The sequence below is a fragment of the Lingula anatina genome, chromosome 4 (genome assembly GCF_051362555.1).
Source record: "Lingula anatina isolate TDL-2025a chromosome 4, LinAna3.0, whole genome shotgun sequence".
Classification (NCBI taxonomy): Eukaryota; Metazoa; Brachiopoda; class Lingulata; order Lingulida; family Lingulidae; genus Lingula; species Lingula anatina.
The window spans coordinates 18,846,343-18,873,303 of NC_141770.1; the positions used below are offsets into that span (position 1 = coordinate 18,846,343).

At 39.3% G+C, this 26,961-nt stretch overlaps 3 protein-coding genes across 4 annotated transcripts in view; 2 read left to right on the forward strand and 1 right to left on the reverse strand.

Annotated features, from left to right (window-relative positions):
- Positions 1 to 26,961, reverse strand: part of LOC106162220 (dihydroorotate dehydrogenase (quinone), mitochondrial) — a 114,980-nt gene that overhangs the window by 53,602 nt on the left and 34,417 nt on the right. The window lies entirely within an intron of this gene.
- LOC106176966 (beta1,4-N-acetylgalactosaminyltransferase A-like) lies at positions 1,487 to 26,920 on the forward strand. Of its 2 annotated transcripts, none has more exons than XM_087012166.1 (6): positions 1,487 to 2,646; positions 7,630 to 7,865; positions 8,399 to 8,586; positions 9,266 to 9,388; positions 9,750 to 9,845; positions 10,321 to 12,769. In XM_087012166.1, exons 1-6 carry the CDS (start codon positions 2,439 to 2,441, stop codon positions 10,460 to 10,462), a joined length of 993 nt encoding a protein of 330 aa, XP_086868292.1. In that variant the 5' UTR covers positions 1,487 to 2,438; the 3' UTR covers positions 10,463 to 12,769. The 2 variants fall into 2 exon arrangements, with proteins under 2 accessions (XP_086868292.1, XP_086868291.1); XM_087012165.1 differs by lacking the exons at positions 9,750 to 9,845; positions 10,321 to 12,769 and adding exons at positions 25,278 to 25,373; positions 25,842 to 26,920 and having other exon boundaries at positions 1,491 to 2,646.
- LOC147762529 (beta1,4-N-acetylgalactosaminyltransferase A-like) lies at positions 21,704 to 23,792 on the forward strand. Its single transcript, XM_087010543.1, has 4 exons — positions 21,704 to 21,707; positions 22,075 to 22,310; positions 22,843 to 23,030; positions 23,708 to 23,792. The coding sequence occupies exons 1-4, from the start codon at positions 21,704 to 21,706 to the stop codon at positions 23,790 to 23,792; spliced, it is 513 nt and encodes a 170-aa protein (XP_086866669.1).

The window sequence follows — 26,961 nt, forward strand, 5'->3', positions numbered from 1 at the left end:
CATTTACAACAGCATACTATAATAGCATACATAGCACACTATAATAATATTTTGATTCGGAATATATTTACGATTTTATTGCTATATATCCAAGGCAACAGCAAAGTTAACGTATTTTAACGTTCTTATTTCTAAATCAAAATGGAATAATTTAGCTCATGAATTTCTCCGTCACTGAAATGCTCCTTTTGTGTTTATTTATGTCATCATTCCATTATGACTGCAGCTGAGAGCTCCTCATTTGCCCAATTATACCATCCACGTATTGTTGGCCAGTGACGCAGCGGAGCGTTACTCGGGCGTAGTTGCGACGATCAGTTTTTGTCTTGGTGCAACGGGCGTAAGCAGGGACGCCAGGCGTTGCGGTTTACGACAGTCGTAGCCGAGTAAATTTAAGCCCTGTTGGTGCAACCGGGCCCAGGTGTCGCGTCACTTATTTTACAAGCATGTGGTAATAGTTGCTACGTCTGTATACCTGTAGCTGGAATAAAAAGACTAGAATTTTATCAAACTTGTGCGTGAACTGATACAAAAGGACTTCAGATGCGGCTTATATACCACAAAGAGCACCGGAGGACAAAAGTTTCGCTAGGACACGGATATGTATCATCTCGAATGAAAGTTTGGTACTTATGTAGTATACCCCCCCCACCCTGTAACTTCCTGAAACTTTCATTTTTCAAACATTTTTTTACATTGTCTTTTTCACCTATGTCAAAGCTGTTGAAATAAAATGTTTTTGTAATTACCTGTGGTCTTTTTATTAGTTTTAATCACATTTAATCCACCCCATTGAAATACAATGTGAAAATTTACAATGTACCCGCAGTCAATAACTTGCCGCGTTTTAGTTGGCTAACTCTACCTTATTTCATGTGAACATAGGATTGATACATTGTATACTTGGACTTCCTCTGTGAAATTATTATGAGCTACTTGTTCACATAAAATTACCTTAGAGTTAGCCAACGAAAACGCGGCAAGTTATTGACTGCGGGTGTAAATTGAAGATTCTAACATTGTATTTCAATGGGCTGGATTAAACGTGATTAAAACCAATAAAAAGTCCACAGGTAATTACAAAAGCATTTTATTTCAACAGCTTTGACATAGATGAACAAGAAAATGTAAAAAAACTGTTTGAAAAGTGAAAGTTACAGAAAGTTACAGGGTGGGGGGGTATACTACAAAAGTACCGAAAGTTTTACACACAGAGTGGAATGAAGCCTTACCTGCAGTGTAAGCACCCGGATGTACCTACTACTACAATAGTAGCATGTTAGGCTTAAAATAAAAACAGCTGTGCCATATGGGCGGCCAAAAGGGCAAAAATTCATGTCGTCGATTCACTGCCTTCCCATCGATTCAGTTTCAAGTACCCTTTCAAGTACCCTGTCATAAATTCAGCAACCATTTTCATCAATTCAATTGTCAAACATTTCTCGTCAACGGTGTATTACAACCAATGCTGTCACTATTTTCGTCGATCGTGTAACTATTCTCGTCGATCGTCAAACTATTCTCGTCGATCGTCTAACTGTTCTCGTCGATCCTGTAACGTCACTTCATCATTCATCGATCGATCGCCAGAGGGCGCTGCGGTAGCACATTGGCATCACATGACTATCAAAATGGCAGACAACAAAATGATTGCTAGTGAAATAAGAAAATTTTCTCAACAATTTCAATTTTAATTGACATTATTTTCTAGTTGTTTTCAACTCTGACCATGGCTGGCCGAGTTAAAAATTACCGCGTGATTGGCAGACAGAAGCACGTGTTGCTACCGCAGCGCCCTCTGGCGATCGATCGATGAGACGATCGACGAGAATAGACGATCGATGAGAATAGTTACAGGATTGACGAGATTAGTTGGACGATCGACGAGATTACACGATCGACGAGAATAGTTAGACGATCGACGAAAATCGTGAGAGCATTGGTTTTAATACACCGTAGATGAGAAATGTTTGACAATTGAATTGACGAAAGTAGATGTTGAATTTATGACAGGATCGTTTAAACTTGAAACTGAATCGATGGGAAGGCAGTGAATCGACGAAACATAACTGAATCGACGACATGAATTTTTGCCCTTTTGGCCGCCCATAGTGCCACACACTCGCAGCACTTTGAACTGTGCCTTGTAACATTGCTTTTGCAGGCCGGTTCGATCTTTGATATTTGATCGGGAACAAGGAAGTGCGCAGATTGTGAGACTAAAGTTCGAGAGCAAAAAACGACCCCAAGATACACCCTACCAAAACCGACGCGGGTTTTGAGTTTCAGATTAAGTAGGCCACAGCAACCATTGATGACAGTCAGGATCCTGATGATATTATATCATTCAAGACATCACAGTTACATGTACAGTATAACAGGGTGATTCCAATTAAAACTAGAGCTATTATCGCTGTATTAGACCGGGAAACCCACTAATGGCCAGAAGAGCTGGGAAACCAAGGCAACTCGTTAAGTTTTCTATCCTGATCGTTCTACTTCAGGCTGGATTTGTTTTAATTTTACGATCGACACAGAGCTCGTTGAGGACAAGTGTTTCAGTGGAAAATGATTTCGCTGCTGCGGGTGATCGTAATGTTTCTGCAAAGATATTACGTCTGTGTGATGTAGACGTCAGTCGGTCTGGTAAGTGTAAAGTACTGCATTCTCTCTCTCTCTCTCTCTCTCACACACACACACAGCATTTTCACTTGGGCCAAAATTAAGAATCAAAGCCAAAACACATGACATGACAATTTACCCTTATGTTTACATGTTCCTTCAACCCCTTCCTAATATCTGAGAACCGCCTTACATTGTAGCATGTTAGGCATATGATACTAATCGATAGAATTGTGGCTATGGATAGGGTAAGAAAAGCACTGGAGAAAGGGCGTTTAAAAAACAATGATACTTGTTTTCCATTCATGTCAGGTTGCAACTCTGGCAGAATAAATAAACCCAAGAATTAGCAAAGAAAGTGGAAAAACGGAACTCTACAAACGAAATGAAATGCCCAAGAAAATAGTTTACTACACACACAGGCCTTCCCAACTACCAGACTCGGCACCTACGGGTCCAGTATAAACCGGTTTATCAGACCACACTACCCGTTTTCAAGGTGTGTGTCAGATCGCATTACAGAGTATCAGCCACCACACCGATTTTGCCTGGTGGGCGATGTGATAGCAATGATCCTAAGCGGGGTTGGAAAGTAGTGCATCTCATCTAGATTCATGCGCTGCTGCAATTTTCTCTGTTTATGCAAAAATCTGACAGTACCGCAATTTTTAACATAAAATTTAGGTTCGGACATAGCCAATGATGTTTTGTAAATAAGAACTTGCAAACTTATATATTAATTTAGAAAAGTAGACCTAATTTTGATAGCGGAAGCATATTCTGTCGGGGGTTAAATATTTTCATGACTACCGGGATGGACGAGATTGAGGGCAGGGGTAATCCTAGAGAGGGGTGAGAAACGTCCATTGTTCTCGTCAGCGAGGCTGTCCTTTTTCAGGGTTTGTACGCACGGACAGAAAACTTAAGTATTGTGGGAACGTTACTAATGAAGCTACTGGTAGTACTAGTAGATATCAGCCTGTAGTCTTGAACAAGCGCCTCGATGACGAGTGAACAGTTGTCAAAAACAAAAGACCCAGGTGTGGTAGTTCAACTACTGTTCATGCGTGCCGCAACGACCAAACCTAATTGCTCCTCAAGGTCACAAAACAATAACCGGTACTGACGGCTAGGCTCGTCTTAATCACATAGGCTAAGTGGCGCGTTTCCACCCCCTGATTGAGGGAGTCGTCTGTTGTATTCATACGACTCCTACTTGACGAAAACGAGGCGCGATACCCGGATGACAGGTAGGCTTACAGAATTTGTGATAGGGTATGATACTCTTTTATGCGATCTGACACACACCTTGAAAACGGGTAGTATGGTCAGATATACCGGTTTATTCTGGACCCGTAGGTGCTGAGTCTGGTAGTTGGGAAGGCCTGACACACTGGACAATAGAAGTGTCACCCCTACTGAACCAATACTATGGGGGAGATAAATGACTATGGAATGATATGCTCCTGGTATCATTTTATTAACATCAAATTTCACAAAAAAATCACAAAATGAGAACAAAATATACATTCTACCAAAATATGCAGTTCAAGTCCAATATTAGTACTTAGTGGCATAGCCACGTGACCTAATAATAGGTGCCAGTCTACGAGGCAAGGATTCATATAATTGTCTGATGCGTTCAGGGCTTATGCTGGCCCAAGCATGAAACACTGAAAATAACAGAGTTTCTCTGCTGGTTAGACGGGCATTTGTCAAAAGTTTTGACATATCATTCCACACATTTTCTATTATGTTTGCATCCGGACCCTGGGCAGGCCACATCACCCTGCGAATGTCCTGTTGGTCAAACCAATCATCAACTGCTCCGGGCCTGTGACAAGGGGCATTGTCATCCTGGTGAACAAATGGATAATTCCTGTCACCAAACATGTTAGTAATAGATGGTAGCAAGCCTGACTGCAAAACATCGATATATTTCTAGTGATTCATGTTTCCATCAACCACTATCAATTCGCGCACGCCATGGATGCTGATGCAGCCCCACACCATGATGAATATGCTGCTCCGGGTTCGAAAATTCAGTGCATGTGGTTCAAATGCTTTACCAGCAGTTCGCCAGCATCGTACCCGTCTGTCATCAGAGATCAGACCAAAGCGACACTCATCAGAAAAAATATATAGGACCAATTGTCATGGACTGTCCAGTTCCAGATCCTGCTGACCCTAGTTCACTCTATGTTGCCTGTTTTGTAACGATATAAGAGGTTTCAGTCTTGCTACCCTGCTGTACACTCTATGAACATGTAACCGACGCCTAGCAATGTTCACAGACACATTCTTATGTGTGAAATTGTTCCACTGTGTTGTCAACTGACAAGCAGTGTCGAACTTTGACAACCTGGACATCAAAATCAGTCGTCGGTCTTCATGGCCAGTAGTTTTTCTTGGACGACCCATCAGAGGCAATTTGTCTCTTGATCCAGTGTTTCTATACCGAGACCAGACCCTCTGCACGGTTCTGACTGAACAATTCAATTGTATCGATATTCTGACATTGCTTATATTCCGCCTCTTCAGGTTAACTTGTACCTATAACCGTTAGATAATTGCCTGTATCTTGCCATATTGGACAGGAATAACATTTGCTGTACATGTACAAGACCAACAATACAATTCCATGGTATAGCGGTTTCATACTTATTAGTCACATTATAAGTAGACCAGGCATTTTAAGTACCCAAGATCTGCCTACTTTTATTACTCTGAGTTAGGGGGTGACACTTCTATTGTCCAGTGTGTGTAGTACAAAATTTGCAAACTGATCCTTTTTTTACAACATGGATGTCGAGCTCATTTAGGTTGGCCGAACAATACCTGCAATAATAGATATGACAAGTCAAGTGATGTTTGTACTAGTATCAGGCCCGTAGCCAGCAATTTTAAAAGGGGGTTCTTTTTCTGAAAAAGTGGACCTTTTCGCATAAAAATTTCATGTACCTAGATCAAATTTTACCCAGAGTAGACCTTTTCCCAGCAAAAGGGGCGGTTCTTTCGAACCCACCGAACCCCCCCTGGCTACGGGCCTGAGTATTTCACCACCATTGTTGACCAGTATGCAAGAGTCAGCAGAATGGAATTAGGAAGAGCCAACCTGTGATTTCGTTAGAGTTTGCGGACAAATCCACCCATGATTATTCATTATATATTTATGAACTTCAGGAATATGTGTAAGTTATAATAAATTCTGTTTTAAGTTATCATACTTAGAGCACAATTCCCAAAATTGCATGATGCGAAAAATAATCCAAACAAAAATTGCCCGAGTTTGCAACAGTTGCATCGAAACTCTCTTTAGATTAAATGCATTTTGAAAATTTCCAAAAGTCATACTTTCTGGTAACACATCCTACAAAGCTACTTATTTATCCAATCAAAACCTTAAATATGATAACATCCCTAAAATTAAAGTGCCTGAATTGTCAGGAAGACACGGCGGGATAAAGTAATGCAAAAATTTAAAGCAAGTTATCTTTGAAATGGTACAACCGCGATATGCTCGCTACCTGTACTTAAGGTCACATCGCTCCAAGTGAAGAGAAGACGGATCGATCGATCCATTAGTCATGAGCAGAATAGAAAAAAAATCATTTTCTCGAGGAAAATTGCGGTTAGCGCGAAATGTCAGCACAAAATATCTTTAATTAGCCATAGACGAAAATAATATAACATTTATCACTAACTTGTTAAGTATGAGAAACTGACATTCAAATTCGTCCTTTTTCACTAAAATGAATGATTTTTTAAATTTTAAAAAAGACGTGTTTCACACAGAGGCCATTCTTGAGTTTTCGCGTGTTCGCAGGAAGCTAACCTCATAATTGATAAATATACAGTAGATTTATCTGCATGTCCCTGCCGTTGCCAGTGGAGTAAGAAAAATGCTGACAGGCGAGGAATGAGTTTCCAGGGACCTCAAAAAGGCGGAGTGAAAAGGTCTCATATCGTTATATAAAGTAGTAAACAGTTATGGTAACTGGAACATGTGCGGCAAACAGTGATAGGGATTTGATTAAAAATGAACACTCCGCTTAATAACCAAATAGTCAATAGCATGGGTAGACATGGTCGCTAGACCCCATGAGTAGAATGCAAACTTATACCCGGTACGATAGGAACAACTAGAGGGATAAGTAGTAAATGAAATTAATTAATTATTTTTTGAAATTTAAATTATGAATAAATATATATGTATAAAAACATGACAAATATAGTGATACCACAAAATAATAAAAACAGTTATTTACATTGTGGTCGATATTTGGAATGATCACGTGACTAGAATAAAAAAGGATTAAATTTAAAAAAAGCTAAGAAGAGCTAAATGTGTGTGTATGTGTGTATGTGTGTGTGTGTGTGTGTGTGTTAGTGTGTGTGTGTGTGTGTGTGTGATTATACAAGACTGAGATTTAAACTTCAAAGTTAGCAATCATTCTATCCCGCTGGGAATTTTAACATCTATTATAATAGCAGTTGCAAGAGGGTCTAAATATGATAAAAATATAATCTGTATTCGACAAAACGGGCAACTAGAAAGCTTTTTCACATGTGTGACACGCATTTGTATAGTTAGGTCCCTTAATGAGTTTACACCTGATGTATAAAATAGGGTTTGGGCGATTAATGTGCGCACGGTACTATATTTGAAGTCTAGACTACAGAATACATAGTCGTATACCTAACCGCGAGAGATATTCTCATATGAATTAAACAAACAGAAAATTACAAAATCAAGTATTTTATAGGCACAGGTAGTAGAGCTAAATGTTTTTCTCTTGACCTGGTATATAAATAGTAACCGATTACCCTAAATTTGCGGCCCAATGTGTGCCAGCGTCTTCATCTTCAATTTTATTAGGCTTTGCATTCGGGCTAAAAAAAGGAAGAAACTGACGCTTGTAAGACCTGAGTATTTGAGGCTAGAATTTCAGGTAAAATTTTAAGGAAAAAAGACAATTTTCTGTATACCAAACTCATCGTTTTCAGTTGGAAACACCGGAGTTACGAAGAATTTTACAATCAGCCTCCAAGAAGTCTCTCAGAAGCTGCAAGGCATCGGTCCAGGTGGAAAATGGAACCCACGCGACTGTCTGGCGAGAAATCGCGTCACCATAGTCGTGCCATTCAGGGATAGATGGGGCCATCTGGCGGTGTTTTTAAATTTCATGCATCCTTTTTTACAGAGGCAACTTTTACACTATAGGATATTAGTTGTTGAGCAGGTACCAGTATACATGTACCTTAGTGACATCACTTGCTGACCCAGTAGTCGTGAAGGCAACATTTGTGATCACATAGAAATTTAGCCTGAGTACTCAGAATACTTTACTAAGCTGGTGTTAATGTTGATTTTGTAACTGGCAATTTCAATATTTTTCATATACGCCCCTTAAGATAGATATTTGACTGCGTGAAATGCTATTCGATTTTTAAATATAATTTATCTTATTCTAAGTTGCAAGTCGGCTAATGAACGCTGCACCCACCATGAGTTTCAGAGGGCACTTGGAACGCATATCTCCGCTATGCTTCTGTCGTGACGCTACATGTAGAGACGGCAGTTTCCAGCGTTTTAAAATAATTTTCCTCTGAAACCCAGGATACCTTCCCTTGGCGTTAACATGAAATCATTAGTTCCTTGTTATGGTGGATAAATATATGATCTTTTTGTCCATTAATTGTGCTATTTCTGATAATGGGCCTGCTGGTGAATGAAGCCATGCATTCTTTCATTGTAATGTGCCTTATGTTTCAGATTGGAATCGGGGTGTACAACAAAGCGATGTTAATGAACGCAGCCTTTTTAGAAACAAGACAGCATTTCCCCACGGATTGTGTTATATTCCACGACGTAGATCTCATTCCGGAACTTAACAATAATTCCTACGCATGCGCCAGAGAGCCAAGACACTTGGCACCAGCTGTGGACGTATTGGATTACAAGTAAGATTGAAGAAACACCGTATACATATATATTGTTAAATGCTTTTATTTCTGTTTTTCGCAGTGGACACTGGGGAAAAAAACCAAGTTTAGGAGACTGAATTCTATGCTGTCACCATGCCACGGCTGTCTGATCTGGACAGGGGCTGTGCCATTGATCATTGACACTGGCACAGTGTCATGGTTTGGGCAGGCGTAAGATAGAACTCGTGGTGATTTTAAGGTGATTAGAAGACAGAACTCGTGGTGATTGTGCCATTCATGCACTAATATCCAACCGTAGGCTTGCTCCATCGGGACATCACCCGTCCCCATAACGCCAGGATAACACAGGCATACATGCAGCAGTAGCAGATCCAGTCTCTTTTTTCTTAGACCAGACACGTCTCCCATGACTGGGATGATTTGGACAACCGACTTCACAACCACCAGCCACAGCCTACCACCCTCATAGAGTTAAGAGCTGCACTGGTGGAAGAATGGAGAAAGATGACTCACAAAAGCATAAAACCATAAACATATCAAAACTTGCTTTTCCTTTTTTTTTTGTTAGTATATGCACTGCAAAGTAAAATCAAATTTATATATCTGATACCGGCATTGCGAAAAGAGTAAATGAAGTTGTTGTCTCATACTATGCAGTTTCAGTGTGCCAAGATTGTTTTCTTCTCTATTTCAGTCTTCCTTACGGTCCCCTTGTGGGCGGTGTACTGATGTTCACTCCCCAGGATTTCCAGGCTGTCAATGGCTATTCCAACGCTTACTGGGGCTGGGGAGCAGAGGATGATGATATGGGTTATAGGTAACCAGCGTCTGAACCCTCTTTCTCCTAAAGTCGTATGTGTAGAAGCCACAGGGCGACATTTTGGGTGGGGTGGTACATGACCTTTTTCTTTTTTTCAATCATATCAGTCATAAGCGCATGAAGCATTATGAGCTAAGCCCCCCTCGCTATTTTTATTCTGAATGGTCATCTCCCCACACCCACGCATACACACAACACACACACAAACTCGCTTCCTACAAACTGTTACTCTTACATGTAGGAGTTGGAGAATCTCTCTCTTTCTCTCTCCGTCTCTCTCTCTCGCGCGCGCGTCTGTGCATATTGTTCTTGTCTTTTCGGCGACCTTCATTGACTTACATATCTGTTTCAATTTCAGAATAAAAAAAGCCGGTTTAAGGATTACGCGCCCATCCCTCAATACCGGCCGTTATACTATGTTAGTGCATACACAGCGCAGGAAAAACGAAAGAAGGTAAATGTAGACTTAGACATGATATATTAATACTTATAAATTCGGGGGCTCGACTTAAAATTCGTCAAGAGAAGTATAGAGGTGTGACTGCCACTGTACAACAAAGTTTTTTTAAATCAGGTTTTAAACAAAAAATAATTTTAATACATTCTAAAGGTGATTTCCATAAAATCTCCGTGCGACTTACAAAAGTGTTTAGATTAAAATAATACTGGCGTTAAAAATATACACTAGAAATGGCTAAATTTTAAACAACCATGTTTTGTTTATGATATCTTTTTAATATTTTAAATAAATGGCCTAATTTTTTAAATGTTCATTTTCATCATGAGCATTAAACCCGATTAAAATTTATGCTTTTTGCAAATGTCATCTTAGGTTTTGGGCATATATCTAAAATGCCCCTTCAATAAACTTTGGCTGTACAGATGTAAAAGCTTTACTGATCTTCACGAATTCTCATATGTAATTCCAGAGTTGAAATTCTCCATAAAGGCATGGAGCGACAGCCCTGGGACGGTTTGAGTAACGTTAACTACTCAGTGCTTGACATCAGATTAAAGCCCCTGTTCACGCACATGTTGATAGACATAGGGAAAACGCCTGACACGTACTGATACCAAGCAAGCGTTCATCTAGGGATGCAACAATACATATACGCGTATATATTGCTTAACTACTAAAAGAGCGACAGACAGAAGTCTTGTACCAGGGAATGGTAATCTGCTAGGAACCATAGTCTGCTTCCCATGTCTTTGTTCCGGTGACATTCGTCTCATATACTAACCCCAATACTCCGACTTACCTTAACCTGTTCTAATTATATGGGACCCCGGACTGCATTCCTAGGACTACCATTCCTGTAACATCTGTCTTAAAGCCAGCGGTGCTTTATTAATTTGGCATATTTATTGCTTTAATGAGCAATTTTAAAAAAGGATGTGAATAATAGTTTTTTTCGGCGTAGACACAGAGACACTTGTGATTTAGCGTTACTTTTTGCTTCGTGATTTTAGATACCGTTGTTACGATGTACGACTCGAGGACCGTCGAAAAGATGAACATAGTTTTCAGCACGGGGCTAACATTTACTCTGATGAAAAATTCACATCGGATTTCTGTTTTCAAAAGAATTCTTAAATTGCGTTGTTTTTTATATGTATGAACAGGTACATGTATCTTCTAAAGATATAACCACAGACTTGACATTCAATATGGAACATTTCAGTTTCGAAGGTATGCTTAGGTAAAAATGCGTTCTTTTTTCAAAAAACTCAAAACTCATATAAGTTATGTGAATGGAGAAGTGTGTAGTCAGGTGTATCGCTTCCAATTAACTGAATACCAGGTTTGTTGTGCTGTTGAATTATGTAATATGCAGTGATTTAATTGGGTAGTGCTCCTTTGGGCAGGTCAAAGCTTGGCTTTGGCAAAGCATGGTTCTATCAAAAAAGTATCCATTTGTCGGGAACTACTGCATAGAAAAATCTGAAATTTTGCATGCAAGTGGTCGGTTTTGCAGTGTGTAAAATGAGCTATGCAGTGCTTTACAATTTCTTTAATCTGTGGCAGAATGGCGCAAAATAGTCAGACATTGCCAGACAGATGATCGCGCCAAACGAAACGGTCCGCACAGTTTTATAGAGTAATGCCCAGACTGATGTACCTACAAAGAGGCCACACCCAATGTATTGAAATCTTACCACCAGGGTACAGGACCCACTGTCTTTCGGAATATGCTGTTGCAACTAAACAAAAACCACCCAGTCCGTTCAGAATGAGGGGTAAATTGCCACCAAAATTTTCAAGCCCCTTAGCGAACACCAACCTGGTTTTAGAAGGTTAGAATACCAGACGACCTCTGAGGAATCCACTGTAAACAGCAAAACATCGTTGTGTGTTTCTCTAATGAATTGGGGACCTTGACCGTTTCTGGGTTGAACACTCAAACTTGTTGGCTTTCTTTATTGAGGTCAGATTTCACCTGTACCGCTCAACTAGTCAAAACAGAGTTTACAGACATCTAGAAGGGGCCAAGAACGAAGCGTGTGCCGCGTCTAAAGTGACTAAAGTCATTAACAGCGTCAGTATTTGGAGTTGATACCACATTGGTGCCAAAACACCAATGGTAGTCATCGACGAAAACCTGAACCAGATCAAATCAAGGAATAATCTGGGAACCACTTGACTATCATTTGATAGGGGGCACCTTAGGAACAATTTTAGGTTGCACGGTGAGATAGCCGGTTCACACAGAGCACTTTTAATAGCAGATTACTTACAAAACCAAGTGAATGAGCAGCTACCTTGGTCATCAAAATCGCCATATTTGAACCACATAGACAATATGTGGGTAGGTCATTACTCGCCGAATCAATGGCCTATATGTCCTACAACAAAACTGGACCAAATTGGACAGAGTTTGACCGATGCCTGGAATATTATTCCAGATTGAACTCTAAAAACCTATCCCAAGGAATGCCTTGCCACGTGAGAGCGCTGGTAGCAGCCAGAAGAGGTCAGGCGTAACAGCGACCGTTACTGTGACTAGACACTGACATGAGGGTCCTCTGTGGATAGTGTAACTATTTTAAAGACAATAGTTTGGAAAATATGGAGATCCAAAATATCTATTTTAATGGTTGTCGTATGACATAGAATAGGCAATGTGTTTTTGTTTGCTTCTCTGGCGAATTGCATAAATGAACTGATATCACAATGACATCAAAGAGATAATTAAAAGTTATTAAAACACGATTTTAATCCTTATTTTCATTTATCAGTCAGCAAAAAAGGAAAAACTGATGAAAAATGATTTGGAAAAAAATATTCCATATTAAATGTCAAGTCTGTATGATGTCTGTAATGGTTTTTAATTACCCAGAAGCTATTCGGAATATAAGGGTGCCAATATACATGTGTGTGTGTGTGTGTTTAATATATATATATATATATATATATATATATATATATATATATAGGTTGTCTTATTTGTTGTCTGTGAACGGTCCTTCTATGTCGGAAAGTGTCGCCGGTTTGTCCTATATAGTTCTCACCGCATCTACTGCAAGTCAATATATTTATTAAATCTAAGCTAGTGAAATGTGAGGTACCCAGGTGCGGCACCTGTCCACTAATTAAAGAGGGGAGCCATCTTAGATTTAAAAATGGACTTACATTTAGAATTAAACACCCATTCACCCATGCACTAGCTCAAATTTAATATATAAGGGGGTAAGAAAAATTCAGCTGGTCTCCACTACGGCATCTCAGAACAATTTCCGCATGAAATTGAGCGACGACGCAAGGAGTTGTACCCAGTCCTGAAGAAGGCCAAGGCCGCAGGGGACAAAACCGCTAAATTGATAGTGGACAAACTCAAAGTACGAGTGAATGGGACGCAACGAATCATCAAAGATCCTAGCGAAATACCCGAAGGCGCTTCGTTTGGGTAATTACTGTGCACTTCATCTATTTCATGGGTAACATGCGTTAGTCTACATTTTGCTGTACGTGCTTGTAATTTTTTTAAATCCGTGCGCACAAATTTTACAGGTCTGGTTACGTCCCTGTTATGTGATGAAAGTCTAAATTTGGCAATTAGTTCCTTAGCTTATTTAAATAGAATTGCAGTGTAAAATTTTCAACAAGATGTTGGCGCAATAGCCCTTTACTCTTTGTGGATATTTCCCCCGTCAAAGTTTGTCTAAAATTACCTTTCAATCTTTACTCTTTCAAGGACAGTATAAAGTTATCTGACATATTTTCGTGAAAACTAAATGACAAGCCAAGTGTCTCCAGTTCATTCCGTACTCAGTTTTACCCAAGCAAATTTTTTCTTGAGTAGATCTTTATAGCACGGTGTTATAATACAATTTTTCGAAGAGGGGATTTAAATCAATATTTCAAAAACTGTAGCTTCATACTTAAAAGAATTGGGTATCTCCCGCTTTATATAATATACTAAGTTATATACAATGAACTAATTTATTAGTAGTGCTCTTTTTTACACCCAACATTCTTTTAAAAAAATCCGTTTGTAGCTTTGTTATATCCCTACTAGGTTAAATCTCCATGCATAATTTAAAATGTACTAACGTACGGAAAACTGCACATTTAGTAAACACATTAAGTTAATGATTTTTTCCATGCTACTAGTAGCAAACAATGCTCTTTTACCTTGATCTGCTGCATGTTTTTTGGTTTGACAAAGCTTACAAATTAACAAAAAGTTTTGCGTTCAGACGCAGAACTTGCATTTCAAGTTATAAAATGATAAATCTTTTAAATTATTTAATATTTCAGATGAAATAACCTTCAGAAACAAATCCTCAAAGCATAAACGAGTTAGGATTATGAACCATTTTTTTACAGCAGTTCCCATTTTTTCTTTAATATACCGCTCTTTTTCCTGTTTTTCCTCAACACGTTTTCTTCCACGGAAGTAATGCCTGGGCAAACGCATGCTTCAAGATACCCTGAGAGCAATTTCTTTTATTAATGTTCGCGACCGTGTTTGAACTTAATTGTTTAAATATTGATATTTAATGTCATTTACAAATACCAATTAAATAACCCCATGAAATAAATTAGATATATTGAAAAATATGAAAGTCCACCAAGACGAGTTTGATACCTGTTATTACCTGGCTTGGGAAGTGCAGCGGTGCACAATTAACAGGTTTTATTGTTAACGAACTCTTGGTCAACTACAATGCATTTAAAATGCATCAGCAATTAGTAAGCTTGCCAACTGATGACAGTTAATCTAAAAGACTATCAGCTTTTGATATGATGTGGCCGAGATCTCGAGCATCGCAACTATTGTCACCGAAGTTAGTAAGTAAGTCACGGAAGACCGTCACAGACAAAGAAAGAATTGTCAAGGAGTGCTGTAATTTTGGTGAATCCCACGGCAATACACTGAGGTATAACGAAAATTGCTCAACTCCGTTCAACACAACTTTCCTAAACTTCTCTGTCTGTGTGCACCATGCAGCCCAGTTGAGTCTCATAGACCTTTATCCTCATTGTCGTCACAGTACCACGTGATCCAGATTTTTTGCTTCATTTATGCAAATTAAGGTGAGGTTTACTAAAACGCTTTTCTTTACTAATAGATTGTTTTTATACTTTTTAAATGGCGGGGAGAGATTAACACACATCTATAGTGTAAAGTTTGAGTGCTGAATCTTCAAAATTCGAGAAATGGATTTTTATATGTCTAATGTCCTTTAAGCCCGGCTATAGGACTGATCACTCGGCTGTAGTGCTGTCACTTACCTTCCACGCGTACGTTAAGGGTAGGGGCTTCTGGAAATTCAATAATTCCTTACTGCACGATATCACATATATCGAAGCAATTAGAAGTAAAATTATAGAGGTTAAAAAACAGTACGCTGCCCCGGTATATAATTTCAAAAACTTCCAAAATATACCGGACAGAGAAATCCATTTTACGGTAAATAATCAGCTATTTTTTAAACCCTTTTGATGGAAATTAGGGGTAAGACAATTTCTTATGCGTCTTACCAAAAGAAGAAAAAGTCAGAAATAGAAAAGAAGTTAGTTAATTAAGGAAATTGAACTTTTAGAAAATATAACTTGCGAGGCCAATATTCAGACTTTAAGACAAAAGCAAAAAGAATTGGAGGAAGTACGAAAAGAAAAATTACAAGGCGCATTTATAAGATCTAGAGCTAAGTGGGAGGAGGAAGGCGAAAAACCAACTAAATATTTTTGTGGTCTAGAATCGAGAAATTTTACCAATAAACTGATTCCAAGAATTCAGCTAGACGATGGCACAACTATTATTAACCAGGGGAAGATACTAGAAAATACAAAAAAATTATATGAAAATCTGTATGCATGCCGGGAGCATAACATAGAAGATGTTAACCTAGATAATGAGGTAACCCTTAGCGATGTTTATAAACTCAGCAATCTGGAAGCTGCAGAATTGGAAGGGCCCATTACGGAGGCAGTAGCAGCACAAACATTATCTAAAATGAAATCGAACAAATCCCCGGGAACTGACTGCTTTTCAGTTGAATTTTATAAGGTATTTTGGAGACAACTAAGCTCTTTTGTTGTCAGGTCAATTAATTTTGCTTACGAAACTGGCCAGTTATCGGTGACGCAAAAACAAGGTATAATCACTTGCCTCCCGAAAGGAGATAAACCACGCCACTTTCTTAAAAACTGGCGCCCCATATCACTTCTCAATACTATATACAAGATCGCCTCGGGTTCGATAGCTGCTAGGGTAAAACTAGTGTTAGATAAATTAATATATCCGGAACAAACCGGATTCATGGCTGGTAGATATATCGGAGAGAACACGCGACTTATATACGATACAATGCAGTATACTGAGGAAGAAAATATTCCTGGGTTACTGTTATTAATTGACTTTGAAAAGGCATTCGATTCCTTGTCTTGGTCATTCATTCAAAAGGTTCTGACCTTTTTTAACTTTGGTGATTCAGTCAGGAGATGGGTATCATTGTCGGAATTCTTTAAAATTAATAGAGGATGCCGTCAGGGGGATCCCCTCTCACCCTATCTCTTTATTCTATGCGCCGAAATATTGGCGGCGTTTATACGAAACAATGACAATATAAAGGGTATTAATATAGGTGCAAAAGAATTAAAAATTTCATTATATGCAGATGACACTACTCTTATACTTGACAGGAGAGAAAAGTCACTGAATGAATGTATATTTGTCTTGGATAAATTTTCGAAGATCTCCGGTCTGCATATTAATCTCTCTAAAACTGAAGTTATATGGATTGGGTCAAAGCGATACTCTAAAGATATCCTCTGACCAAAATATAGATTAGATTGGGGAAAAACTAGTTTCAAAAGGCTAGGGATAGAATTTGACGTAGATTTAGGTAAGATAACGAAGCAAAATATGGAGACCAAATTAAAAATGAAGAAAATGACAAAAAATATTTAATCAGTGGAGGATAAGAAATATAACACCAATTGGTAAAATAACAGTAATAAGGTTGGCATATAATCTTGTGCTCATAGTCGAAGTCACTGTGTCACGTGACGAATATCAATGTTCATCAATGTTCTCTGCCTCTCTCTCTCTCCGGCTGCCTCTCTCATTTTGTGGTAAAGAATACGCCCGGTGAAACACTACCCTCTACCAGGGCGACAGATTGATTTTTCACAAGATACTCACAGATATGTCTTTAGATAGACCCTAAATTGATTCTCTGTCTTTTTAAAAATTTCTCTAAAATATCTGACACCCTGGTAGAGGGAAGCGAAACACCAAGCATTGCATTCTTTTACATTTGTTTGCCATTCAGTTGTCTATCAATAGTAGCATTTGTCTGCCCTAATGTTATTTGTCGGACTTGTCTCCTTCTGTGCCTGTGTCAGCTCATATCTACCTGTAAAAAAGTCTCGAGGCCAGGTTTCACGGTACTTACTTACATGCCCATATACATTTATGCGGTAGTAGTAGTTGCATAGAGGTGGAATAGTCTGGATGACTGGAGCTATATATTGGCCGAATTAAATATTAAAGTGATAGTTCTGATGGCTTGAAACATTATTAAAAGCCTTTTTAAATCATTTAAACTGAACAAGAAAGGTCCAATTAGCTTGTTACTAAGGTAAATCACTTCCTTAGCAACGGTTGCTAAGCAACGCTTTGAAATTTTGGGCACTGCCCTTGAAAATGATCAGCATAGTCCAAAGAACATTTGTGCCAAGTTTCATGCTTTTTCCACCTTTTGAGCAATTTTGCACCAGTCATCTAGACTAGAATAGAAAGACTAGAATTTTATCAAACTGGTGAGTGAATCGATACATAAAGAACTTTCAGAGGCCAATTATATACTACAAAGTGCGACGGAGGACACAAAGATTTTCTCGGACATGGATATGTATGAATTCGATCGAAAGTTTTAAACACAGAATTGAATGAGGCTTTACCCGCAGCACAGTGTACCTGTACATGTAAGTAGGCCTACCTGGATGTACCTACTACTACAGTAGAAATGTGTCGCATGTAAGGCACAGAACTGAGGCAACTGTACCTCACATTTTCAGCACTTTGAACTGTGCTTTGGAACATCGTTTTTTTCAGGCCCTTTTATCAGTTACAAGTTAGTGCGCAGATTCATCTGATTGAGGGATTCGAGTTCGATAGCAAAAAGTGACTCATTATACCAACCAAGGCAGTAAATACGGGTACCTATCTCCTTGTAATTCAAGTACATTGTGCCTACCCCGGTACATGTACCAAGTTCGTAAACGCAGGTTTTGAGTTTCAGGCCATGTAGGTGACAACAACTACTGATGAAAGCAAGATAGCCTTGATGATATTATATCATTAACGACCTCACACTAACTGGGCGAGTCCGATTAAAACAAGAGCTATTATTGCTGTATTATCAGTGTATCATTGACCGGGAAACTTACTAATGGCCAGGCGAGCTGGGAGACCAAGGCTGGTCGTGAAATTGTCTATCCTGATCGTTTTGCTTCAGACTGGATTTGTTTTAATTTTACATTTGACAGGGGGCACATTGAGGATAAGTGACTCGGATAAAAACAGCGGAAAATGTCACCGTAGAATAAAAGTGGACAAAGATTTCGTTGCTACAGGTGATCGTAATGTTTCTGAAAAGATACTACGTCTGTGTGATATAGACGCAAGTCGCTCTGGTAAGTGTAAAGTGTTTAATGCTTGCATCTCTCTCCCTCCCTTCCTCATTCTCTCTTTCTCCAACACACACACACACACACACACACACACACACTGTCGGAGACATAAAATGCAAAAGCATTTACGGTAATTGCACGTAATGTCTTTGTTTATGGTTTGTTATGCTTCATAATACGTCGTGTAAAGTCTAAAGAGGTATAGACGTTTTGTTTGTTAATGTGATTCAGAAGTTAAGTTTAAGAACCCCTTTTTTCGTCTTGGTCTGAGATTAAAGAGTAGGATTCCCCACTGATTGGTAGAATGTAACTGAGTGAACATTAAATGATTGAAACTGTTTACTGTTGTCAGCGTTGGAATTCCACCGAGCGATTTACACGTAGCCTATACTGCGCTACCCTCTATCTATAGACTGATAGATTTTTACAGATATTTACAGATATGTCTCTAGCTAGATAGATGGGTCATTTTTAGCTGAAGTGACTACGTATCAGTCGCCCTGGTAGAGGGTAATACTGCGCTGGCTTCGAGCGGAGGGCGTGAGATGGAGAAACTCTCACTATAAGCTGTTTACACAGAGAACCTTAGGAATAGCTAACCTTCAGATTATCGCTACGCTACAGGGTATCTTGGAAACTTTTCTCAATTGACTAAATGTAAAGTGAATTTATCTGCATGTCCCTGCCGTTGCCAGTGGAGTGAGAAACATGCTGACAGGAGAGGAATGAGTTTCCAGGGACCTCAAAAAGGCAGAGTGAAAATGTCTCATATCGTTTTAGGGCGCATTCCCATAGATTTTAGATCGATCTATCCCCGTGGGGAGTCTCACTAGATTACTGTCAGATAATCCGGCTTAAATGTCCGTCCCGCCTACTACAAACTGTAAGGGGGTAATTAACTTTCGTGCCCGCTCGGCTAACAGCTATTTAGCGTAAACCCCCAGGGAGTAAGGTCAATCCAGTTGGATCGATCTAATCTCTGGGAATGGGGTCTTATAAAGTAATTTGGTGCAGCGGAAAGTTATGCAGGTACTACTGGTAACTGTAACATGTGCGGCAAAACAGTCGATATGGGCTGTGGTTTAGAGTGATTAGAGTGATAGGGATAACCAGTGTATGAAATTCAAGGAAATTACTAGCCAGACCGCCGGGCAGGTAACTCTGAAAAGTTACCAGCCCGGCCATGTAGTTACCTGCCCTAGTTATGATAACCCCTAGAGTTAAGAGAGGTATGCTGAGGGGGTCTAGAGTGCATTCTTGGGAGAGTTATTTGGAAATGAAAGGGCAATATCATGCCTTATGCATGGAAATTTAGAAATTGGTTGGAATTTCTACTGAATGATACCTTGTCAGTGTTGGATTTAGAGGGGGGTCAGGGGGGTCCTGACGCTCCACTTTCAATTTCTGTAAAAAAAAACTCACCTCTTGAAATAAGACTTTCACTAGTTGAATCATAGTTCTAAACCATACCAAATGGCACCATTCACCATCTAAAATACCAAAAATTTTCAGGGCCCTTTAGCGGGCGGGGGAGGGCGGGGGTAGTCAATTCAGTTTATGTTCACCTTGTGTTTCTCATTTCTTCTTCAATAATTTATTCATAACTTTTATTCCGATTTCGTGATATCATTTGATCATAATTTTTGCTTTTCTGTATAGCAACAAGTATGACCAAACATATATATTGTTGTCAAATAAATCGATCTCTGTGCTGACAATAAAGAAGAAAGAATTCAGCACGTATAGGGTCCCTTTGAATATCGCTTTTAAGCTTTTAAAAGCGGTCGGGAACGGTCCTGCACGCTAATGGCCCATAGACAGTCCTGCAGGGCCCCGTATCTTGAAAGCATTGCTTATTGAGAATAGCTATATATATATATCACATAGAGGCTAAAATATATTATATGGGGCGAGTATGGGCGAGTTATTGGATCGAGATGCTTGCGCTCGGTCGCAATGCGTGATACTTTGGAGTCAGGCCTACGGTTTTACAAAAAATGTTGCCGCTCGACTAATTGCAAATCGAAGTCACCTTCCCATGAGTCCCAATTTGTTCTCTTTCGTTTGGTTCTGTCGTAATCTTTGTTATTTTTATTTCTTTCCTCAATTGTTTTTCTTTTGTGAACTTCTCTATCGGACTTGATAGAATCTTTTCATTTTTGACAGCCCAAGATGAAAGCACGTGGGAAAAGAACTACATCTGACGCACGGCGTAAACTCGTACGTTCACTCATAATTTTGGGATTCAAATTTTTTGTAAAATTTTCCTTTAATTTGCCTCCGTTGCCTTGATTACTGTTGATTATAAGCACTTCATGTGCCTATAAGTCTATTTAATCAATATCATAACTTTTTATACTTTCACATTTTTATTACTCTCAACCTACAAATTGCTACTCGCGGTATCTCCTCTACACAAAACAATGACGTAACGTTATCTGCTGTGCACTGAAGCTGGTTAAGAACAATGTGCCTCGTTTCAAATTGTCTTTCAACTTCATATCACACAGACGGAACTTCGAAAACGAGGCCACTGAGAGGGAGACTGTTGGTTACATTTCGATACGAGCGTTCGATTGCAAGCTATGGTTAGTTCTTTGCTTCTATGAAAGTGGGTGAAAACATTGAGTTTATTTGATATTTTGCTGAAATCGCTTGTGAACATAGACAAAATAAAAGGTGGAAATAGGCTGTAAAAATAGCCAGCCCGTCGGGCGGGTAATTTGCAAATCTTACCCGCCCGGCCTGAAAGTTACCAGCCTCGGGCTGGCGGGCAGGCGGCCATTTCATACACTGGGATAACACAAGAAAGTGAAAACACTTATTTCCATCGTGGTCCATATTTGGGATGATCACGTGAATAAAATAAAAGAAAGGTTAGAATTAAAAAGGTTAAGATATAGAAAAGTAGTTTTCTTCCTTGCCATTTAATTTATTTATGTGTGTCTCTCGGCGCGTGTGTGTGGTAAAACAAGGCTGATCGATTGTTCGCTATTATTTTATCCAGTTGGGAGTTTTGACATCGATCATAATGGCAGTTGCAGTACGGTCTAAGTATGAAAAAAAAAATTATATTCGACAAGTGGGCAACTAGAAAGCTGTTCCTCATGTATAACACGCATTTGTATACTAAGGTCCCTTAATGGGATTACATCTGTTGTATAAAAATGGGTTTGGGCGATTAATGTAAGCATACCTACTATGTTTGTAGTCTAGACTACAGAATACGTAATCGTATGACTAACCGCGAGAGATACTCTCATATGAATTAAACAGTAAATGACAAAATCAAGTAATTTATAGGTACACGTAGTATAGCTAATGTTTTTCTCTTGATCTGGAAAATAAGTAGCAACTGAATATCCTAAATTTGAGGCTCAAATGTGTGCCATCGTCTTCATGATCGATTTTTTAGTCTGTGCGCACTAAAAAAACGAAGAAAATGGCCCGCGTAGGACCTGAAACTCAGACTAGTATCCTACGTTAAATTCTAAAGAGAAAAAGACAATTTTTTGTAAACCAAACTAATCATTTTCAGTTGGAAACACCGGAGTTACGAAGAATTTTACAATCAGCCTCCAAGAAGTCTCTCAGAAGCTTCAAGGCATCAGTCCAGGTGGAAAATGGAACCCACGCGACTGTCTGGCGAGAAATCGCGTCACCATAGTCGTGCCATTCAGGGATAGATGGGGCCACCTGGCGGTGTTTTTAAATTTCATGCATCCTTTTTTACAGAGGCAACTTTTACACTATAGGATATTAGTTGTTGAGCAGGTACCAGTATACATGTACCTTAGTGACATCACTTGCTGACCCAGTAGTCGTGAAGGCAACATTTGTGATCATATAGAAATTTAGCCCGAGTACTCAGAATACTTTACTAATTGATGAGCTAAGCTGGTGTTAATTATGATTTTGTAACTGGCAATTTCAATATTTTTCATATACGCCCCTTAAGATAGATATTTGACTGCGTGAAATGTTATTCGATTCTTAAATACTAAGTTGCAAGTCGGCTAATGAACGCTGCCCCCACCGTGAGTTTCAGAGGGCACTTGGAACGCATATCTCCGATATGCTTCTGTCGTGACGCTACATGTAGAGACGGCAGTTTCCAGCGTTTTTTAAATAATTTTCCTCTGAAACCCAGGATACCTTCCCTTGGCGTTAACATGAAATCATTAGTTCCTTGTTATGGTGGATAAATATATGATCTTTTTGTCCATTAATTGTGCTATTTCTGATAATGGGCCTGCTGGTGAATGAAGCCATGCATTCTTTCATTGTATTGTGCCTTATGTTTCAGATTGGGATCGGGGTGTACAACAAAGCGATGTTAATGAACGCAGCCTTTCTAGAAATAAGACAGCAATTCCCCATGGATTGTGTTATATTCCACGACGTAGATCTCATTCCGGAACTTAACAATAATTCCTACGCATGCGCCAGAGAGCCAAGACACTTGGCACCAGCTGTGGACGTATTGGATTACAAGTAAGATTGAAGAAACACCGTATACATATATATTGTAAAATGCTTTTAGTTCTATTTTTCGTAGTGGACACTGGGGAAAAAAACCAAGTTTAGGAGACTGAATTCCATGCTGTCACCATGCCACGGCTGTCTGATCTGGACAGGGGCTGTGCCACTGATCATTGACACTGGCACAGTGTCATGGTTTGGGCAGGCGTAAGACAGAACTCGTGGTGATTTTAAGGTGATTATAACACAGAACTCGTGGTGATTGTGCCATTCATGCACTAACATCCAACCGTAGGCTTGCTCCATCGAGACATCACCCGTCCCCATAACGCCAGGATAGCACAGGCATACCTGCAGCAATAGCGGATCCAGTCTCTTTTTTCTTAGACCAGACACGTCTCCCATGACTGGGATGATTTGGACAACCGACTTCACAACCACCAGCCACAGCCTACCACCCTCATAGAGTTAAGAGCTGCACTGGTGGAAGAATGGAGAAAGATGACTCACAAAAGCATAAAACCATATACATATCAAAACTTGCGTTTCCTTTTTTTTGTTAGTATATGCCCTGCAAAGTATAATCAAATTTATATATCTGATACCGGCCTTGCGAAAAGAGTCAATGAAGTTGTTGTCTCATACTATGCAGTTTCAGTGTGCCAAGATTGTTTTCCTCTCTATTTCAGTCTTCCTTACGGTCCCCTTGTGGGCGGTGTACTGATGTTCACTCCCCAGGACTTCCAGGCTGTCAATGGTTATTCCAACGCTTAGGCCACACTTTTTTATTTTTATGGATGACATCCTCTGGGGACCCCAAAGTCGGTGCGAGCGGGCGAAAAAAAAAAAAAAACAGTCCCAAAAAAAAAAAAAAAAAAAAATGCTTAAGAAAAGTTATGTTTTCAGTACACAGCTGGAAACACTAATTTACCACAGAAACACGTATCAAACTAACAACATGTCTTTATCCATGCTCTCAAAATATTAAAGCATTGTGAATAGGGCCTACTTCGTAGAAAGGTAAAAAGTCATGAATATTTATGCTGCATATTACCAAATCTATTTAAGGTTATTTCATGCATTCTGTTGGTATAGAAACCAATAAAACAAATATCAAATAAATAGCGTGTCTTTATTTGTACTCTCAGAAAATTAAAGCATTGTAAACACTTCACAGAATTGTTAAAAAAATTAAGCAAAGATAGGCCTATGCTTCCTACTACTAAGGTAATTTCGGTCGATGCCATTTTGTCTACTTCGACTCACACGCTAGCAGCCAACTATCGGGTGGCCTGTCCGACCTTCAGTCCACCAAATACCGCGACGCTCTTGTCGACCCTTTTTTCGCTCCAAAAAGAAACTGGTATGTGCTGCTTTGGACAGAATGTCACTGAAATTTTCCGGGCGATGATTGCTGGCCGCGGCCAGCCTTTCGTAAAATTGTAAAAGGGTGATATCTCCATGTCCAATATCAATGGCAAACCAATCCAAAACGACGGCCCCCGTTCTCTTTATGACTTTAATTGTCGTGTATTAATGCTAGAGATGAAGTTGACGGCAAAACGGCCATATTTCCATGTGGTGATAATACGCATGCGCAGAAAGCTCATTTTCCACACTCGGAACTACTCGGATGTCTCCGCAGTCGACAATGACAGTATGGAGCTTGCGGAATTAGCAGAGAATTGCCGATTGCATTTTCCGGCAAATTCAATAACGATGTTTGCGACAACCGACTTCCTTTGGGGGGGGGGGGGGGGCGGTTTGGGGGGGGGGGGGGATTTTTTTTTTTTTTTGGAGAACGGACGAAAATCGGTGCGCGCGCAGGATGTCATCCATAAAATTAAAAAAGTGTGGCCTTACTGGGGCTGGGGAGCAGAAGATGATGATATGGGTTATAGGTAACCAGCGTCTGAACCCTCTTTTTCCTAAAGTCGTATGTGTAGAAGCCACAGGGCGACATTTTGGGTGGGGTGGTACTTGACCTTTTTCTTTTTTTCAATCATATCAGTCATAAGCGCAGGAAGCATTATGAGCTAAGCCCCCCTCGCTATTTTTTTTCTGAATGGTCATTTCTCCCCCCCCCCCTCCACAAACCCACACATACACAAACCCGCTTCCTACAAACTGTTACTCTTACATGCAGGAGTTGGAGAATCTCTCTCTCTCTCTCTCTCTTTCGCGCGCGCGCGCGTCCGTGCATATTATTCTTGTCTCTTCGGCGACCTTCATTGACTTACATATCTGTTTCAATTTCAGAATAAAAAAGGCCGGTTTAAGGATTTCGCGCCCATCCCTCAATACCGGCCGTTATACTATGTTAGTGCATACACAGCGCAGGAAAAACGAAAGAAGGTAAATGTAGACTTAGACATGATATATTAATACTTATCAATGCGGGGGCTCAACTTAAGATTTGTCAAGAGAAATATAGAGGTGTGACTGCCACTGTACAACAAAGTTTTTTTAAATCATGTTTTAAACAAAAAATAATGATAATACATTCTTACAAGGTGATTTCCATAAAATCTCCGTGCGACTTACAAAAGTGTTAAGATTTTAAATTATACACTAGAAATGGCTAAATTTTAAACAACCATGCTTTGTTTATGATATCTTTTTAATATTTTAAATAAATGGCCTAAATTTTTTAAATGTTCATTTTCATCATGAGCATTAAAGCCGATTAAAATTTATGCTTTTGGCAAATGTTGTCTTAGGGTTTGGGCATACATGTATATCTAAAATGCCCCTTCAATAAACTTCAGTTGTACAGATGTAAAAGTTATACTGAACTTCACGAATTCTCATATGTAATTCCAGAGTTGAAATTCTTCATAAAGGCATGGAGCGACAGCCCTGGGACGGTCTGAGTAACGTTAACTACTCAGTGCTTGACATCAGATTAAAGCCCCTGTTCACGCACATGTTGATAGACATAGGAAAAACGCCTGACACGTACTGATACCAAGCACGCGTTCATCTAGGGATGCAACAATACATATACGCGCATATATTGCTTAACTACTAAAAGAGCGACAGACAGAAGTCTTGTACCAGGAATGGTAATCTACTAGGTACCATAGTCTGCTTCCCATGTCTTTGTTCCGGTGACATTCTTCTCATATACTAACCCCAATACTCCGACTTACCTTAACCTGTTCTAATTATATGGGACCCCGGACTGCATTCCTAGGACTACCATTCCTGTTACATCTGTCTTAAAGCCAGCGGTGCTTTATTAATTTGGCATATTTATTGCTTTAATGAGCAATTTTAAAAAAGGATGTGAATAATAGTTTTTTCGGCGTAGACACAGAGACACTTGTGATTTAGCGTTACTTTTTGCTTCGTGATTTTAGATACCGTTGTTACGATGTACGACTCGAGGACCGTCGAAAAGATGAACATAGTTTTCAGCACGGGGCTAACATTTACTCTGATGAAAAATTCACATCGGATTTCTGTTTTCAAAAGAATTCTTAATTTGCGTTGTTTTTTATATGTATGTACAGGTACATGTAGGCTACATGTATCTTCTAAAGATATATATAACTAGGGTAGGGTAAATAATAACTTTTTTGGAAATCTCTCAGGGAACAGGTGATTTTAGAGGCAAAATGGGCCAAAAAGTTCATTTCTGATGAGAAATTTGAGCTAGAAGCATTCTTTGGGTCGGTAATTTTACTATTTTTGAAAACGCATACAAAGCATATGCACTGCATATACAGTAACTGTAGTAATTATATGTATGTATATAATTGTATTGAAAAGTGTTGAGTGAAGCACAAATTTTTGATAAGTGAGTGTTTTATATGACACAAAATGATGCTAAACACACATGTGCAACTATTTTTATCAAAGAGTTTCAACATTGACAATTAAAGGAACCTATGTTTTTATTATGCGTTTTCTTATGTTTTTAAGGTTGTAAAATATTTAT